A 20,326-nucleotide genomic window follows, 5' to 3' on the forward strand; every position below is an offset into this window, starting at 1 on the left:
CTTTTGTACATAACCAACACAGCAGCATCATTTTAATGCCCCTTTTCCAAGTTATATCTAACTTTCTCATATTTTTTGTTTAATTTTTGTTTGTGTCATAGTAAGCAAAAGTTAAGAATGTTGCCCAAATAAAATAGTCACCGAGACTTTGCTGGGTATATGCTCAAAGCAATAATTTTTATCATCACATTTTTTTTAAAGGATTCATTGCAAACCTGATGAAAATAATGGATTGTATTAATGTTGGTATTGATGATCAAGAGAAGTGATACATACAGGATAAGTACAGGCAGCTCTTGACTGATGCAAGGTTTCTGCTCCAAAAACCGTCACGCAAGTCACATTTTCCGTAAGTCAGATTTACTTTCTCATACTGTTCAGGACACCTTATTGCAAAAATGCATAAGCTAAAAATATACTAGTAATATGTACTAAAGAACACATATAAAAAATGGAAAAACTATGGTGTATATTTTCTTACAAACCCTTCTGTAAACTTTACATATTTTTGGAATTTTTTGCGTAAGTCTGGATTTACTTAAGCCGGATCTGTCGACAGCTGCCTGTAGTTAGAGAAGCACCTGTTCTCTACTTTTTTCTCCCAGGTCCCGGTGTTTGTGGGTGCAGTGTCTGGCCATAGATGGAGGGAGATGTAAACTCTTTTACTGAGCTACAGAGGAACCCTTTCTTTGGCTTTGGATAAACTTGCTGTAGAAAGAAAAAAATGTCCACCGTGAACTATTTTTCAGAGTGTGAGAAAAGTAAATGTTGCTTGATCAGCCATTATGTGATGCAGTTAGGTCTGAGCTCTTAATCAAACACAGATGCCGGACTCTCGGGCTGCTGCTGCTGCTTCGGGCAGCTCAGTGACCTCCAGCCACTCATTTGTTCTCTTTTGTTTTGTATGTCAGATCAGTCAATGCAGACCTAAGCCAGATACACAGCGTTATACTGAATGCATAAACAAGCTCAGACCCAGTCTTTTAAGAGACTTGATTGGTTAAGTTATACAATTTGCATTTGTTTTTCCTATTAAATTTTACAGTGATTTGCTTTGTTTATCTCCTGCTGCTTTTTTACAGCTTCTCTGCCCCTTAGAATGCAGCAAGCAGGATGGTACATAATTACATGTCTGCACTCTCACTCCTGTGTATATTCATTATTGCACTGGTTTGAAGATTGTTTCATGTGGGCTCCTTAAACGTGCAGTTTCCTACACTTTGTAATAAGAATCATTCCATCAGTGTCACCTCGAAGCGTTAGATATTAGGGGGAAATATCCGTGGGGCAATTAAGCACTCCATCTAGACCCTGGGGTATGGAATTTTTCAGGGAAAATAAAAAGCAGATGGAGACTGAATCCGCTTTGCAGGATCACATTCCAGAAAGCTTGAACCTACTTGTCTGTGTTTCACACCCCTTGGCTAATCTTGTAATTTGTTAGCCTATGTAATTAGCCCTCTGAGGAAGAGGAGGATAACTACACTGAGAGCTTGAGAGAAAAACGAGGAAAAACCTTAGTAGTGATTTTAAATGAGGGGATTAGTGAGCAGACGGAGGATGAGTGACTGCATCAGGTCGGAGCCAGTAGGAATTGAATGCTGGTCTGAAAATAGCACTTTAGTATGATTTTATCTTTTTTATTGTTTTAAAAAATGTTTTTATTTTGGTCTTAAGCCATGTATTTACCTTTTCACGGTGTTTCTTCTTCACTGTCGTAGAAACAAGATCATTGTTTCTCAAAAAAATTGTTTTTCAATTTTTTTTTTATGTAAATTGTGATGTCCCCGGCTTCAATACATTCATATCTGAAACAGGTGTCCTTTAAGTGATTTGTGCCATTTTGGTGTGTTTGGGTGATGAAAAACACATTTGGAAGACAAATTGAGCAGTGGCCTGATTTGGAAATGAATACATTAAAAAACAAGTCTTGATTGCTAGTCTTCAGAAAAGGGAGCCCCCTGGTGGTTACCCATTGAACTGGAACCACTGTACATAATGTAACACTGATATTACTTACTCAGAGAATGAGTCTGGATGGAACGACCATTATATTTACTAGAAATAGCCAGATTTTAGCTAGGCTTTTCTTCGCTTAGAACTACCTTCATACTATCAGTGGGATACTGTTACACGTTTAGTGAGCTTTTTTTACCAGGAGGTTCCAGATAAAACTGAGTTACATTAAAGCTTTAGGATCTGTTTGTCTTCAGTTTTGTTTTCATTTTCTTCACTCTTAGTAGTTTAACCAACCCTTTGCTTAGGCCTGTTGCGATAAACGATAATTAATTGCACGATAATTACAATGAGGCCAATAATTTTTATGGCCAAGATAATTTTCATTTGCATGCTTGTTTGTTTTCCTTTTCTCTCTCTCTACCAAATGGCAATATCGGCTGTTTTTAGCACACCGCCTCATTTGGCTCAGCTCACCAAGAAGAGCCGGATGTTGATAAGTGTGATCTGATTTGAGTTTGTTAAAAATAAGATGCCGTCTTGTGGGCGGGCTTTTTCGGAAGACAACATGTTCCGGCCACTGTCGTCCTTAATGTTTAGGCAGCTCAAAAACCCGGACAATTCTATAAACGGCTATTAATAAAATGGCTCTTGAACAGGAGCCGGCTCCTATCGTTCACTAAAAAGAGTTGGCTCAAAGAGCCGTCTCGTTTGCGAACTACACATCACTAGTAATGAGGCATGAACTCTCATGTCAGTGGGCTCTTTGCACATCAGCTTCCGCGTTCATGGAAATGCGGCTCGCTCATTTCCGGTCTGTGAAAAATGACATGTGGTTTACAGGACTTGCCCAAACTTATGATCAACGACGTACATCGCTTTTGTAAATCCTTCTCCAAAGTACCAACGGTAAAATCGGTTATGATGATCATCCGATTATAATGATCAATTTCGCCCAGGCAGATGTGTTCACTATAAGCGGTAAAGTAAAATGTGGCAATAAATTATATGAAATGTGAGTATAAATTTGTTGGATATGCCAAATTATCCAGAGGTGTGCAGGGAAACTCGATTGTATTTTGTGCACTTAGGAAATTATTATTATTGTTGTTTTTTTAGCTTCTGAAACACAAGTTTATCCTTTCTTGCCATTTTATTTATTGTGTTGGTTGTTTTGTTTATTTATTTTGGATATAAAAATGTCTTCCAGTCCCAGTGTTAAATGTTCTTTAAAAATGAAAGTTTACTGATCGTTGAAAGGGTGTATTTGCATTAATATGCCATTATCATTACCTCAGTTAAAAATGGTCTTACAATGACAATATTATAGTTTATCACAATAATTCCTGGGACAATTTATCGTCCAGCAAAATTTATCGTGACAGACCTAACTTTGCTTAGTTTTTCCACTTCGATGAAGTTATTCAATTTCAGTAAAACGTGATATTACTGTGGATCTTTTGAGGTGCTTGACATGTAATTTGTCCTTCCAAGTAATGCAAAGTGTCAGGTCTATTATTATGCATCGAGAAAAGCTGATGGGGTAAGGAGGAAGAATGTATGCGAGAAAAAGTATCCTACCCAAATATCTGCACATTCGTCATGCACTTTTAAAATAATTCCTTAAAGAAAGTCTGTTTAAACGGGATTGACACTTTATGGTGTGTCCCCAGTAAGCTGTGACATGCTAGGGCCAATCAGCTGCTCACCATCTAGCATTATTGCTCCAAGGATAAAATCCAGGTCCAGGTCCCCCAGGGCTGTCTCCAGGGTCTTACCTACATTGTGAAATGTCTTTGTTATAGATGCTCGATGAAAGTGTCTGTGCTTGTGGTGGTGTGTGAACGGCAATGTTGTTTTCCATCACACACCAACATCAGAAAGGAAAGGATGCACTCTGATAGCCATTATAAAATAGGAGCATGCGTCACTGTATGAAATGACAGGTGTAAACTATGTGACGTGGCACACTCTCCCCCACTTATCATATATAGAGAATGCCCCCAGAGTCTCTCTTTCCTGACTTCAACTAATAGGAAAGCGGCTTGGAGTAATTTTTTTGCAGGGGGTGAGTCACTAAACAGGTGGCTGCTATAGCGGCACTGTCGCCACCAGATGCTAAGGTGAGGTGCACATAATGTCCACTTAATGACAAGATGGTAATTTGCAGGCTGTGAGCTCCGCAAACCCTCCCTGCATTGCATAATTGCTTCTGGATGTAGGAGTCAGGACCCATCTTAAAGGAGGCTGTCAGTTACTGTAGTTCATAAATAATTAAGCATTCAGTTTGCTCCTTCTATGAAAATCACTTTGAGGCAGAAGACCTCATCAGGCAGAGGACTTGTGCTTGATATATTTTTGATGGTGCCTTTGGTGTGTCTTTCTAAAGGAAAAGGAATTGATATCTATCCCCCCACAAAACAAAACACCAAGGGTTCCTGATTGGCAACCCCCCAGGCTAACAAGTGGTCCAGTCCCAGCCCTCTGGAAATAGCCATCTATCTGCCATTTCCAGGTGTTACGTAGGCACCCCCTTGGCCTGGTCCAGCTACTAGGGTCCTCAGCAATGAGGATCCTGCAACCTGCAAGCTGAATCTCACCGTGCAGGTAACGTGTCTCATTTGACGCTCCTTGTGCAACCTCTCATTCGATACAAACTCAGACCAGTGGCTTCCATTCTCTGAAGAGGCACAGTAGCAAAGGAATCCAGTCATCATCTCAGGTCACTGGATGGCATCCATGTCTCACAGCCATACAGCAAACCAGGGAGCACCAGGACTTACAAAGATATCCGGAGCGCCACACACCCCTTTCCTGTGGCCTCATCTCTCCCCCCCCCCCCATGCTCTCCCAATCTGTTTATTGACTTCATAGGAAGAGTAACCAGAGATATGAATGTCACTTCCAAGGTAAGTGAAAATCTCAATGTGGTGGACATTCTCTCTGCAGACAAACACACTGCTGATGGCTGTGCTGAAGAGGTCATTAAAGGACTAGGTCTTGGTTTTTGTCCAGGATACTCGCTAGCCCAGACACTCAGACTCCTTGCTCAATCTCCCAATCAATGCCTCCATTGAAGATCATTGCATCATCAGCAAAGTCTGATCAGTGAGTCTTTCTTCACCAACAGCTGCCCCACAGCCGCTGGACCTCTCAACCCTGCCCATCACCCAGTCCATGCAAGCATTGAACAAAGTAGGAGGACAAACCCCAAAATCACCTGGGAAGAACACAGAGGTTCTCCTGCGCTCTGTACAGCTCTCACAGTAGCAGTATACAGGCCATCCTTGATGTCTAGCAACTTTGAGAGGATCCCATGAAGTGTCAGGATGTCCCACAGGGCAGCTCAATCAACTGAGTGAAACGCTTTATGAAAATCGACAACTGAGTGATACGCTTCATGAAAATCGACAAAGATTGTAAAGAAACTCTGCCAATATATGCGTTTGCACTCAATTAGTGCCAGGATGCGGTCGATGGTAGACTTCTTAAGCGTAAAGCCAGACTGCTCCGGTCACTGGTAGGTGAGCAAGTTATCACAGATCCTGTTGAGGATGACCCTAGCAAGGACCTTACCCAGCACTGAGAGCAAAGTTATCCCCCTGTAGTTGTCACAATCCCGGCGATCACTCTTCCCTTTGCAGATAACAAGGGATAACAAATCCCATTTTCCAGTCAGCTGAAAAGACGCTCATCTCCTAAATGGAACCAAAGATTGCATGCAATACCAGGACGACAGCCTTACCACCAGCCTGGAGAAGTTCACACCGGACACCATAGATCCCTGTGGCCTTTCCTACCCCCCGCTGGTTCACCACCTGTGCAGTCTCGGTGAGACTGGGTGGTTCATAGCTTGATGCACTACGAGAGCCTGCTACCTCATTTTGTTCTGCATCTGCACAGTGACAGTAAGGTTTACTTTGATACATTTAGCTTTATTAATGGAACTTGCCAAACTTTGATTCAGGCAGATTGACCGTAATGTGTGTCTATGCAGTAAAGGAGAGAAGATTCCCTTCCATCTATGTAACATCTTGTTGGTGCTCCCAGAGCTGGCAGGAAGCAAAAATGTGAATCCCTGAGAACTAGGTTGAGAAACACTGACTTAAATATTATTAAATGGTGTCTCTTTCTGTTTGTATACCTTATTTCACAGTGGCTGGATTAAGCACAGGATCTCATTTTGTGTTATCTGTGTGGTGTTGTCTAACACGTCTTGATTATTCTCTCTCATTCCAGACTTTCTAGTAAATAACAGTTTAAAAATTGGTATGTTTATTAACAGCTGAGTATGTCTCTAAATAACGACTGCTTCTGGACCACAGGGTTAGTTTAGAAATAGTGGTTTCCTGATGCCACCTTTTATATCATTAATAGTGTTTGTCAAGTTGTAATCATAAATAGCTTTTGCAGAGCCAAAAAGGTGAAGTCTTCTGGCTTTAGCGCTGATACTCAGAATATGGATGTGTTTGCTGAATTAATCGTAAGGTTTGACTGATGGATTATAGATTTCAACGCTGTTTGAAATGCTTAATTTCTTAATAAGGTCAATCAGACATGCATGATCACGTTTCAGTCCTTCTCAGTAACTGCTTAATGACTGATTATATGACATGAAAAGCACTTTAAATAATGTATATGCTTTGTGTCCATCTATTTTTAAAAACTGCTCATCCAATTTAGGTCAGGCTTCCCCTAAAGCCCACGATATAAGAGAGTGCATGCCCGATGCATGATGCTAGTCTGTCACAGAGATGTCCATGTTTTATCATCCCTGTCTATCCCTGATAGATCAGCTTATTCTGTCCTTACGTCTGTGGAATGAGGAAGCCAGCACACATCAGAGGGACTGGTGCTGATATGCAGAGATGGGGCCCTGACCTGATTGGAACCCTAAAGGCGTATGCCCCTGTTGTTTCCAAAGACATATGTGTACACTTGTAATGTGCTTGGGGGTTCTGTGTGGCTAAGCGGAATACAATACCGTACCTGCTACTGGAAGGTCGCCAGTTCAAATCCCAGGGTCAGCAGAGTGATGTCACTATTGGGCCTCTGAGTATGGCCCTTAACACCCAGTTGCTCCAGGGACTGTCCCTCCTTCCTAAAAAATAATAGCTTCACATTAAAGTGTTTTCTAAATAAATAAAATTTTGATATAAACTGTGATGTACTATCTGCCTTGCTTGTACCTCACCTTCAACAAAATGCTGAATAAATGATGGTAAATTAAGGCCAGTATGCACAGGTCCGCACTCACAATCTGCAGGACAGTCGTTGTGAAGTGCCCCTGTAGTATAGCTAATGCGGATCTCATCTCCAGACAGGTGTAAAAAGCATTTCTGTAAGAATTTAGGCATTTTATAGGGACCGCAGCCAGTCTTCCTGAGACAGGTGCTGGCGTTTTCATTTGTACTTGCTCACTTATTTTCAGCTTCTTTTATACTTTTAGGTTTGCTAATGTCAGAATTATAACTGTACTTTTTCAACATAGTTTATTTCCCACATCATCCATCCATCCATCCATCATCCTCCGCTTATCCGGGGTCGGGTCGCGGGGGCAGCAATCTCAGCAGCGAAGCCCAGACTTCCCTCTGCCCAGCCACTTCAACCAGCTCCTCTGGGGGGATCCCGAGGCGTTCCCAGGCCAGCCGGGAGACATAGTCTCTCCAGCGTGTCCTGGGTCTTCCCCGGGGTCTCCTCCCAGTGGGACATGCCCGGAACAACTCCCCAGGGAGGCGTCCCGGAGGCATCCGAATCAGATGCCCGAGCCACCTCATCTGGCTCCTCTCGATGCGGAGGAGCAGCGGCTCTACTCTGAGTCCCTCCCGAATGACTGAACTCCTCACCCTATCTCTAAGGGAGAGCCCAGCCACCCTGCGGAGGAAACTCATTTCGGCCGCTTGCACCCGCGATCTCGTTCTTTCGGTCACTACCCATAGCTCATGACCATAGGTGAGGGTAGGAACGTAGATCGACTGGTAAATCGAGAGCTTCGCCTTTTGGCTCAGCTCTCTCTTCACCATGACAGACCAATGCAGCGCCCGCATGACTGCTGACGCCGCACCGATCCGCCTGTCGACCTCCCGTTCCATCGTTCCCCCACTCATGAACAAGATCCCGAGATACTTAAACTCCTCCACTTGGGGGAGGACCCCATCCCCAACCTGGAGAGAGCATTCTACCCTTTTCCGGCTGAGAACCATGGTCTCAGATTTGGAGGTGCTGATTCTCATCCCAGCCGCTTCACACTCGGCTGCGAACTGCCTCAGTGTGACCTGAAGGTCACGGTCCGATGAGGCCAACAGAACCACATCATCCGCAAAAAGCAGAGACCTAATCCTGAGGTCACCGAACCGGACACCCTCAACGCCCTGGCTGCGCCTAGAAATTCTGTCCATTAAAGCTATGAACAGAATCGGTGACAAAGGGCACCCTGACGGAGTCCAACCCTCACCGGAAACAAGTCCGACTTATTGCCGCCCATGCGGACCAGGCTCTGGCACCGGTCATACAGGGACCGAACCGCCCTTAAAAGGGGGCCCGGAACCCCATACTCCCGGAGCACTCCCCACAGGACTCCCCGAGGGACACTGTCGAATGCCCTCTCCAAGTCCACAAAGCACATGTAGACTGGTTGGGCAAACTCCCATGAACCCTCCAAAACCCTGCTGAGAGTATAGAGCTGGTCCACTGTTCCACAGCCAGGGCGAAAACCACACTGCTCCTCCTGAATCCAAGGTTTGACAATCCGGCGGACCCTCCTCTCCAGAACCCCCGAATAGACCTTACCAGGGAGGCTGAGGAGTGTGATCCCCCAATAGTTGGAGCACACCCTGCGGTCCCCTTTCTTAAAGAGGGGGACCACCACCCCGGTCTGCCAGTCCAGAGGCACTGCCCCCGATGTCCACGCGATGCCGCAGATGCGTGTCAACCAGGACAGCCCCACAGCATCCAGAGTCTTGAGGAACTCTGGGCGAATCTCATCCACCCCCGGGGCCCGGCCACCGAGGAGCTTTTTGACCACCTCAGTGACCTCCGCCCCAGAAATAGGCGAGTCCACCCCCAAGTCCCCACACTCTGCTTCCATATCGGAAGGCGTGTCGGTGGGATTGAGGAGGTCTTCGAAGGATTCCTTCCACCGACCTAAGACGTCCCGAGCTGAGGTCAGCAGCGCAACATCCACACCATAAATAGTGTTTCCCACATCAGTGATGTTAAATTCCGTCTCATATCTCTGTGGCATGGCCAAGTGTAATTTGACCCTGGGTTTGAGGTGGCTCTCAACAACACAGCATCTCCCCCATGCCCCATTAGAGCATGACAAGTCCCCCCAGCTCTTACAGTCTACCTGAGGACAGCACACATCCCTGGCACATCCTGAATGTGATATGTTACAGTAACAAGTCCCTTAACGGAATTACATCATTCTATTTGGTCATTTAATATCATTAATAATGTCAAGTTTTATGATGAAAGGTCTGTTTGGAAAGCTGAGAATTTCAAGAGATGTTGTTACCTAGTGCCTTTGAGATCTCGTTGTTAATGATCTCAGTTTCACGTTTCATACTCTATTATTCTCTCTGGTACATTTTCACATGGATCACAATTTGAAAGAAAAAGGCATTCACCCCACTCTTTGCTGAAAAAGTGTCAATTAAATAGGCTTAGATATTAGCCCATATATTATTATTATTATTATTCTTTCATTTGCACCTTCCTTCAGACATGTTTGTCTCAGCTTAGTAACAATTTATTAATAATTTTGAAATATCATCTTTCTGCAAACTTAATATCAATTCCAATATAAAGTCAGATGCATTTAGTGCAGGATAGACAATGCCAGCTTGTATCTCAGAACCTTCAAAGCCTTCAAAGAAATGTGAGGTTCTTACACCTTTCAGAGTTCTGAGCAGAAATGCTTTCCTCACATATCCTTCTTTCTGTCTAGCACAGAGAAACCTTTTATTCCTTCATTCTTTGAAGGTAAACAAGTAATGACATAGACTAAACACACCTACCCCCGGTCCTTAGTTCTTAGCTACTTATGTGCTCACTCATTAGTGTTTGAGGATGAAATTTGATTTGGTTTAAGAAAGGTTGAAAATCCCTGATGTAAGTGATTCAGATAATCTTGGATTTGCAGCAAAACTTCTTCAGCTGAATTTCTTGAATAAATATACAGTATGCATCTGTTTAAATGTGTGAAAACTGTAAGCTGCTTGGCTTTAGTTAAGTGTCAGTTATGTGAAGTGACTAAATGTAAATGTAACAACAACCCATCACCTTCAGTCGAGGTCTTCATCTGTTAAGGATGCTCCTTCTTAGATTCTTTGAACATGCCAAAGATATAAGCTGCCTGTTTGGCAGGACCCCTGTCTAAAGCTCACTGCACCATTTTCAGACTGATTGCTTTCATCTAAGGGCCCGAACTAGCAAAACATCTTCTCGCTTTAGAACGATGCCAGTCACGAAGATGTAAGCTGCACCGTTTTTAACGTCCAAGTGGGGAGTGGCTCATAATCTGTCGACGATGTCCTTGATATGAAAGCGCATAACGAGTGTTCACTCCGCCAGGCCCTTCTGTTTTCCGTGGCTCAGACTTCAAAGAGGAGTCGCAATTTTATCAGGTAGTTGCTATAGGAGCAGCAGTTCAAAGCTTTTTGAAAGGTTTTCAGTACATTGCAAATGTGATCAACTCTGTGAGCATTTTCATTACTAATGGTAGCAATAACAGCGTTTTTTTAAAGCTAGATGTACACTAGATTGTTTAGTGCTGCAGACCTCATTATGTTCTTTGTGTCCTAGGGGTAGTTCTACATTTGACAATGTAGTATGATAAAAACATTCAGTAGTAGGTGCAATTTCTTCTCTGTCCTGTTTAAAACACTTTGGTTTGTGGATGTAAGGAATTTGTCATCTTTATATCATATTCATTCACTGACAGATGCAAGCAAACATGTCCGGTATTGCAAGAGGACAAGGATTAATGTTTTCGCTACACTTAGTGATCCGAGGGCAGAAAATGTTAGCCTCAGGTAACTAATACAATTTACACATTTCCTAAAGGATGCTTGAAGCAATTTGATTCCATGGAATGCACTGGATTGCTGCTGCAGTATACACTTATCTATGAATAGGAAATTGGGTCAAGTGGTTAACCGTAATGTAATGCAGCTTATCCTTCATATTGGGAACCATGCATTCTTGGACAGATGTGTCTGTTATTTCAGGAAAAGCACTTTCAGAATGAATAAATAGTGGTGCATGGTAAGGTTTTAAAAAAACTAATAACTTTACTCAGTATAACCGAGAGATGTGCCATTTTAGTTGGTTATTTGCAGTTATTAATTAGCTTTGTGGAGGTGGTACAGACTGATGCACACTAAGGAAATACCCCCACAATGTGTGGAGAAAAATGAATCACAATTAGTGGACTATATATTTTGTACTAGGACCACTTTCTGTATCTCCAGTGTTTCCAAGGTGTAAATAATTAAAGGATGTGAAATAGCTCATTTGCTTTGTGGTTGAACTCTACATGGGCACAGAAAATGACCTTACTCAATATATAACTATGACAGTGAGTGTTCTATAATTCAAAGGTAATACGTAAATGAAGAGCCGTAATTATTATGTACAGGCAGCCCTGGACTTGTGTAAAACCAGTCTATAAATCTGGATTTACACAAAAAATGTGAGAGATGCATAGTTTATTGAAGAGCTGATGCAAAAAGACATTAGCTCTGTAAGTAAATTTGAACTTTTTTGCTTGTAGTGTATGTAGTACTTATTTTTGGCTTATAAGGTGCCATAAATGGTATGAGAAGGAAACATTGACCTAAATATATATTTGTGGAACAGATTTATTACATTTGTTGAGATCTGATTTTCAACTTATTATGTTTATTACTGGCGTAAATGTTCTGAAACTAAGGCCGAAATCACAATACAAACATTCTCTTTGGAAGATGGAACTGCTATATCCACCCCACCCCCACAAGCATCTCAACTTGCTGCCGCATTATTCTGTTTAATGTTTCGCCAAATTATATATTGTGTACATTTCACATAATATCTATTTTATTACCAACTCCATGTGTCATGTAACTATTCTGGCCCAATCGTGATAGTGATCATGCCTGCGGTAGAAGCTAGGCTAGTTTCATTGGCTCAAGATGGATAACAACCCTTTGACTGCAGATCCCCCAGGCACATTCAGTCAGCAGTGTGGGAACGTTTTGTTATCCAGTGGAGTGTAGTATTTAATTTTTTACATTTATTTTTGTTCATGTAATTTTATGTTAATTTCATGTAATGTGTTCTCTAGTGTTCTTCTGTTTTGTGTACCAGTGTTGGTGATTAATGCAGCCCTGAAATTTTCCCCCGGTTTTTTTTATTCACACACCTCCCCCAATAAATAAATAAATAAATAAATAAAACCAAGGTCTGAACTGCAGATTTGAAGGATTGTTACATTCCTAATGTGTGTACCTTTTTCTACCCCCTAGGGTGAAGGCCAAGAAAGGGGTCAATCTCATCACTACGAGATCCCAAAGCCCCCAGTGGATAGTGAAGTGTGAGGTGCAGTCCGGGGCCAAGCACTCCACCGGGACAGTGGACGTCAGCAAGAACAAGGATGTGCAACTTGGGTAATACAGGAGCGGTGTTTGGTGACCTCTTCGCTGCACATCTACATGGAGATCACACTGACATCCTGATGATAGGATGGCGCTCTCCACAAAAAAGCAGCATTTGTCATAAAAATAAAAAATAATATTTAGCCCAGGGGCACAGATCGTGGGGGGGACAGGGGGGCACATCCTCAGGGTTGGATGCTGTGTTGTTTGAACTCATCAAGCTGTGTTAACCATCGCAAACTACTCATAGCGTGTGTTTGCTGCAGGTAGAAGCTCCCTCACACTCACCTGCGTCCCCGCACCTGTCTCTCCCTTTATCTTGTTTGTAGATAGATGTGGGCATTCCTATTAGCCTATACATGGCTTTAAAAATTTTCACTTCAACTATGACCTATCGATTTAATGAAGGACCGATGTCACTTTCCGAAACGTTTTATTGAAAAACATCTTCTTGTCGCATTTGTGACTTTGCGCATTCTGTTTGTATTCTGCCGTTTTGGGTTTTGGGTCCTGAACAAGGATTGAACTGCCTTAAATTGTGCAGTTGCCTTAATCTATACCAAGCCTATGTTTGCCCTAATTCAGGGTTGCCAGCTGTCACCCATCTGATGTGGCAATCACGCTTTCAGACTCTCAACTTCATTCAAGGAATCTTACAGAAAATCTATATTTATCTATCTATCTATATTTCATTACAAACCTAAAATTTGCTACATCAAAACCGCTGGTGTAGTTTACAAACTCTAGAGACTATTTACAAGTTAATAAAAGTGTTACATACATGTAAATGAGTGGGCAATCTTGTCTCATATTTAGAATGTCTAAACCCAGCTGACCAAAGTTGGCAACCTTACTTTGTTACTGCAACAAAGAAAACCACTTTAGGCAAGTTTGACCTAATGTTAAATTATGTATGTTAGAATAAAGATATAAATCTATGAACATTTCGTCATATAATATATAACATTATCCAGTATCCTGTGGCTCAGGAAATATAAACTGTCAACAAATTGTACAGAAATCTGTTATTTTTGCTATTGTCTAATACGACATTTCAGTGTTACAACATTGTAACATTGTATGCATGTCGACCACTTTTTAGTGTTTAGTATGTTAAATCATGCCAAATGCCTCATTAAATATGGCTGGATAAGCTTATGAGTTGAGACCTTTTGCTCACTGTGCTGTCCTGCTCACTTCAAAAACTTGTCCTGCACCCCTGATTTAGCCACTGGTTTCTCTAGGTTGGGGGGTCCATCAGGTATTCTGCATGTTAATTAGAAGCAGAAATACAGTCAAATTTCCCACCATGACCTTTTTCCTCATCTCTCTGCAAACAGCACTGATTCCACCCGATTGTTTAGCCTGATTGTGAAACCTTATATAGAGGCTGAAAAACAGATAGTCGCGTTAACTGAATAAAACATCAACATCCTCAGCTGTGGTGCCTTTGCTGAATAGTCTGTCTCTCATTTGGCATATTTACATGAATATATCCTGAATAAAATGTCATGGGGCTGAAATGTTTGCAATAAGTTAAGTGTTGATGACACCAAGATTTTATGCAGGATGCACATGTAAACGCACTAACCATAGTCACTCGCCAGTGGCTGTGAACTCTCTTACCTCTGGTGTTCTTATTTAGCAGTTTTTTGAGGTCTCTATGTAATACTAGTTAAGTATGTTCCTCTAAATATTAATGAGTCCACTTTTCTGCTTAGACCTGTAGCAGTAAAAGGAGAACAAGATGCCCTGAACGGGAAGTCATTTCTACTTTATTACACAAATTGCAATAACATTTAATGTGAATTCTTTGTAAGGGCACATTTGAAAATGATACAGCTCTCATTTTGGAAACTACCCACCTGTCATATGGCGATATACCACATGTACCTGTCCGATATAAGAAATGCACAGTGGTTGAGATGTATAATGACGGTGCAATGAAAATGTATTTCTGTGATATATTATACCAATTAATTTAAAGAATACTAAAATTGTGGCAGTTTAATTTGGAGGACAGGTGAAAATGCCCGTAAAATAAAAATTAACATCCTAGTTATAATATTTTTACATCCAGAATAAAAGTTTGAGCTCTTTCCCGATGCAGGATATTGGTAGGTTGATTTCATTACTGTCAAGGGCACCAGAACTTCTTACATAAACTGAGCTGACACATGACTGTTTCACATGCAGTCAAGTAGGAGCAATTACTGTTTGGAATTCTGCTGCTGTTCATGTTGATTGAGATAAATGTGTCTTTTTTATATATATGCGTATAGTGGTGGCCGGTCGGCTTTGAATGATTTCTGTGGGATTCCATAATTATAGCGTCTTCATGCACAGAGTGTCTTATCATAATTCACATAATGGTGGGACCATATCGCAGAGCAGCTTCAGTATCTCTGATGTGAAATGACAGCCAATCAAGTAAATGGCTCAACCTTTATAAGCAAGACAGTCACTTCCCCCAGTGTGTGAGGTCTTTTTTCATATAAATATTTATAAATAAAACAGTTTTCCTGTATCGAAAAGGATACTTTCTTGGCTATGGTGTACAGAGAACTGGAACACAGGCCCACATTCATTCATAAAACCCGCATAAGCTATGCACTAATGTGTATTAATGTTTACAAGCATGTTAAAGATGTCATTCTGCCTATGCCAAGAGTCCATTGTCCATATGGAGGCTGGTGGTTGCAATTATTGCTTATGAAGGTTGCATCTGATGAATGTTCTAGAACTCCATATAAAAATAGTTACAGAAAAACCGTGAAACAAAAGTGATTTCCATATCAGTTATGACCCAACTCGATTATTTTGTTGTTTAAATAAAACTATTTTCCTGCCTTGTGCTGACAGGTTTATCCGAAATGGAAGCTTCTTTTCCCATTTATTTTAATGAGGATCCATAATTACCACTCTGATTTTCTTCTCATGCTGCATCTTTTGAATACTAATTATGAACCCTTTTGGATTTTGAGCCCTTCCTCACCTAGACTTCGTCCTCTGTGTCGTGTTTGTTCATTGCTGTTTTCCATACAGTAAACATTCCTGCATGTCGGATGGCTTTGCTTGCAAGGTCACCTTAAGGAGGAGCAGTTTCTCATGATTATTATGTGTCCGGAAATCTATTTCAGCGCCGTCCATTTCCAGCTGACTTGCATGTACTTCTGAATCAGAAAGATCTTTTTGGGCTGTGGATGGATGGAAGGACCCGACCGAAAAAATGAATGAACAAATGAAGAAGGACGATGCTAGGAAGATGCTGAAATTAGCATTTTGACACTTAATCACTTGGTCATAGTTTTTATATTGTGTTGACATTTATTTTGTATAAGCGAAGACCTATAAGACCTGTGTCTTGTGGAGAATTGAATCGGTTTCTTACTCCCCCACCCCCCAATATCCAACATTTTTGCCGGTATCGGCCCAATGCCAATAGTGGGTATCAGATCAGTGCTATCTCTAATGGACACAGTAATTAAAACAATCTTTAGGGTTGAATTGCTTAAGAGATGCTGTGTAACTGAATAGCAGATATTTTCTGCATACAGAAAAAAGGGCTTTGCTGCTGGCTAATGGTTTAAAATTTTTTATGGGAAACGGGTCATAAAACCACACTCTCTTAGACTCAGATTTCATAGAGATGTTTAAGACTCTCTACTCACACTGGGTGCGGATTTAAATTATATGAAAAAACTTAAAACTAGTAATAACTTTCCTCCCTCTCCAGCGATGTCACCTCTGCTATTGAGATCATGCAGCTGGACTTCGAGATGGAGAACTTCACCAGCCAGTCGGTGACCCGACGAATTAACTGGAACATTGACTACCGTGGTCAGAACACACCTCCGGACTCAGACAAGGTGGTGACGGAGCTGACTGTGGTCCAGAAGGACATTCAGGCCATTGTCCCCCTCTCTATGGTAGGTGCTTAACGGTTCTTCAGTGTTCTATTTGTTGTTTTTGCTCTTTATTCTGTTCTGCTTTCTTTTAATACGTGATACGTGGAGAGTCTGCGTGTGTGCAATAACCATAAAACTGACTTGGACAAATTTATGAAAATTCTAAAAAGGCACTAGGACCAACACTATGTATATTAGTCAGGTATGCTTCTATACCGTTTATGTGCACCGTTTATGATAAGTAGTTGGTTTGTGTTCTTCCTGTGTGGACTGACTGACTGACTGATAGTCTTTCAGACATTTTAAGATTATAGATTGCCTCTATTGCAAGGTTCCTCATTTTGTTTTTATTACTCTGCTTTGGCTCTTCAGCAAAAGTATTTAAAAGTAATTAAACACACGTTAATCGGCTGCATAAATCAGACCTTTTTTTTAAATGGCCGAATTTCAGGTGATCAGTGGTCTCTCCTTGACTCACCTGCACCTATGTAGCAGGATAGGTAATTAAAAAAAAAGTCTATTGGATATACAGAGAACAGCATTTCAGAACAGGGTCTTCAATATTCAAGCCGGCCTTATAGAAGTTACACCAGTGCCCAGCTGTGTGTGTAAATGAGGCCCTTCCAGTAGAAAATGGCACAGTACTCAGCCATCTAGGTAAGGCACCCTATTAAGAGCAAAGAGGCCCCGGGAACTTGGTATTCATGACATTTAGTGACACATGTCAGGGCCATGTGGGATGAAGCCAGGCTGACTCAGGGTAAACTTGCAAGAACAGACATCAAATGTGCTTTTCAGGAAGCACAATGGATCTTTGAACTCCATGTTGAAGGCAATACAAGAGCTTTCCTCAGACAAGCCACAGAACTTCCAACAAAACATAAGTACTGCGGGAAAGAGAAGATATTTACCCATAGCTCATGTGACATATTGGAAATTTAATAAAGCGATAGCAGTAATAGCAAACCAAACATGAAACACACCCCTTGTGATCATAGCTAATTTACATGAGCACCTTGTTAGAATTCATTGGCTCAAATTGTCCTCCTTTGTGTCATGAAATGTGAGCAAAGAGCACAGAATGCTATGCATTTGAAGAAGAATAAAGGCGATCTTAAATGCCATGCAGGACATGCTCCCTGCATTTGCCTTGTGTGTGGGTGACGGCTCAATAGGAATCCTCGAGTCCAAAACCCACTGGTAAGCAGGTCTGACACGGCCGTGACTGGACTGCTGCAGCTTAATGGAGGATTTGCAGTGCGGAGCTGCTTGTGTGGTGGGGGAGGGGAGTGAGCACAGCTGAATCAGTCCACGCCATCGCTCGTGTCTGTCAGGCTTGGCCATGTCCCCTGGCAGCCACCGTCAGGGCACAATTAGCACCTCGGACCAGTAGTCTTCTCCAAGACAGCTTATTAATGAGCAGCCCCCTCTGGGGGATGCTGGCGCTGCTGCCTCTTCAAGCGCTAACAGTTAATAAATAAAACATTACACCCATGCTAAAGTTTCACAGTGTGGAGCATCCCACACCTAACAGGATAGTGCCCCCAATAATGTCATTTAAGAGGGGCCCCCAGACCCGTCAGGGCACTGCTGTCTGGTGGAGGGAGATGGCTGCTGCCATTATGATACGGTTCCTTAGTTGGTCTGATCTTAGGTTTGGGGGCCCAGGGGCTTCTGAGATGTTGCTTTTGCTGTTTGTCTGTTCCTGTATATTATAAACCAACTAATCAACAAGTCAGATTTCATGCAAGTCAGATTTACCTTACCATGCCATTCAAGACACCTTATAGCAAAAACACTTAAGCCAAAAATACATATTAAAGAATACGGGTGAGCACACTCCTACCAGCAGACAGAGAGCGCACGTCAGAAAATATGTTGCATCAAGCACCTGAAAAACAGAAAAAAATATCTGCATTTTTTTAAACGCTCCCAGGGTTGTGAAGATGGCAACACTTGCTAAACTAGTGGCAACACTAAAAAGAAATGTTCTGATGTTTACTTTAGTTGTTATATTGACTGCTGTCATAAAAAAAAAAACACATGAACACCATGAATCCTGTCAGTGTCCGGTCCCCCCCCCCCCCAAGCTGTCCGGATGAACTTCAGTGAGTTTTACGTAAGTCAAGATCTGCCTGTGCTAATGTTATACATATGTCAAATAAAATAATATGACAGCCATTAGAATAATGTTCAGCCTTCGGTCTGCTAAGGCTAATATTAATGTTTAACATGTCTGATATATTGACTATACCAGTAAAAATGCTCCGCTACTCTTCATCTGGGTCACTGGGCATGAATTTGCTTTGATACATGCTATCTAGGCAGCTAAATGACAAAACAATCAGTCCTTCAGCGTAGGCATAGATTGGTTGTGGAGTGCAGTCAAAGCATGTTTCCTCTCATGTATAGTGGCAGCAGCTTCAAAAGTCAAGTATACTAATCAAAATATAGTATTTGGAGATTGAAATTGATTGGGGGAGATGCTTAGAACTAAAACAATGCTGCAGATCTCATTCAAAGGGCACCAAAACTCTTTTTCCATGGTTGTTTGACATTTATATAATCCATGTTTGAATTTGCAAGTCTGTTTTGCCCACAATAGTTCTGTAATTATTTAGTTGTAATACTTTATGAAGTGTGCGAATGTTCAGTTGTCAACAGTCGGAAAGGGGATTCATCAGTGGTTTGAAGCAGAGATGTCCCTAATGTCCCAGAAGTGAAAGAAAGGAACATTTACAGGGAAATGCAGGACAGAAGTCTCTGAAACTGAAGCAATGGATCCTTCTAGTTGACTGACAGCATTTTGCCACAATACTTCCCTACAAGAAAGCATCAAAGCCATATTTTGACAAACCCATTGCGTTGTATTTTGATACATTTGATGCAACATGACACCAAAAATAAATGAGGTTCCTTCTGTATTCCAGGAGGTTATGAAAAGTGGGGAACGTTTTAAATGTTCACAAATACCCATCTTCAGACTAATAACTTTAGCTGCAGTGTTTGCAAAGACCTGTCGAGTGTCAGCAAGTCACTGTAAATGTCCAGGTTTTTTTCCACACTGATATATAGAAATCTCTGAATAGAAACAAAAACAAGTTCATATTTAAATAAATGTGATTTGTTTGGGTGGGCAGTGGGCATAACTTGTCTAATAACTGAAAGGAGCTATTTGAACCACTGAAAATAACTCGATTAAATGAAAATTATTGGTTTATGCTGTGCTAAATTAATTATTGCATGCAAATATTGTCTTGTGGTAACTGATTAATGATTGTCTTCTGTTGACAATGTGAAAAGCTTTAATGTGAGTCTTGACAAACACAGTTTGTATTTTCTTGGTGTGGAAAGCCTGATTTATCAGTGTCATAGTCAGTAATGATAGCAGCTGTTTGGAAGCCAGAAGGGCAGCTAGGAAATGCAGTTTTTTTTCTTGTCTTACTTACCCTTCATTGAGTATTATTTTGGTTCTCTTATGTTTAAAAATAAGTAAGAAAAATAAAACTCAAAGCCTAGCTGGCAGCCCAGTATCCCAACATGTGGCTCCAGGTTGGTCCTATTCCCCCGTCAAATAACCCTCAAACAGGGAGACTCCGTAGCTGCAGCTAATTTGGCCACTTCTTGGTGCGGAACAAGATCTTTTGTCTTGTGGTACTGAAGAACAGTTTGCTCATAGAACATTGAACATGGGGAGGTGTGGTGTGGGGGTACAGTAGGTGCCATTTCTCCTCAATGACTCACAACGGCTTAATGTATACTGAAGGTGGGGATAATGACTTTAGCATTATTGTTAATGTGATGTTAACAGCTTATGATTCCCGC

At 41.6% G+C, this 20,326-nt stretch overlaps 1 protein-coding gene across 2 annotated transcripts in view; it reads left to right on the forward strand.

Annotated features, from left to right (window-relative positions):
* Positions 1 to 20,326, forward strand: part of tmem132e (transmembrane protein 132E) — a 179,831-nt gene that overhangs the window by 139,669 nt on the left and 19,836 nt on the right. For both annotated transcript variants that reach the window (XM_049016593.1, XM_049016592.1), the window contains exons 3-4: positions 12,465 to 12,605; positions 16,330 to 16,522. In XM_049016593.1, the coding sequence (XP_048872550.1) occupies positions 12,465 to 12,605; positions 16,330 to 16,522 (334 nt within the window). The remainder of the gene's footprint in view (positions 1 to 12,464; positions 12,606 to 16,329; positions 16,523 to 20,326) is intronic.

Source organism: Brienomyrus brachyistius, chromosome 6, assembly GCF_023856365.1.
Source record: "Brienomyrus brachyistius isolate T26 chromosome 6, BBRACH_0.4, whole genome shotgun sequence".
In the NCBI taxonomy this organism is placed as follows: Eukaryota; Metazoa; Chordata; class Actinopteri; order Osteoglossiformes; family Mormyridae; genus Brienomyrus; species Brienomyrus brachyistius.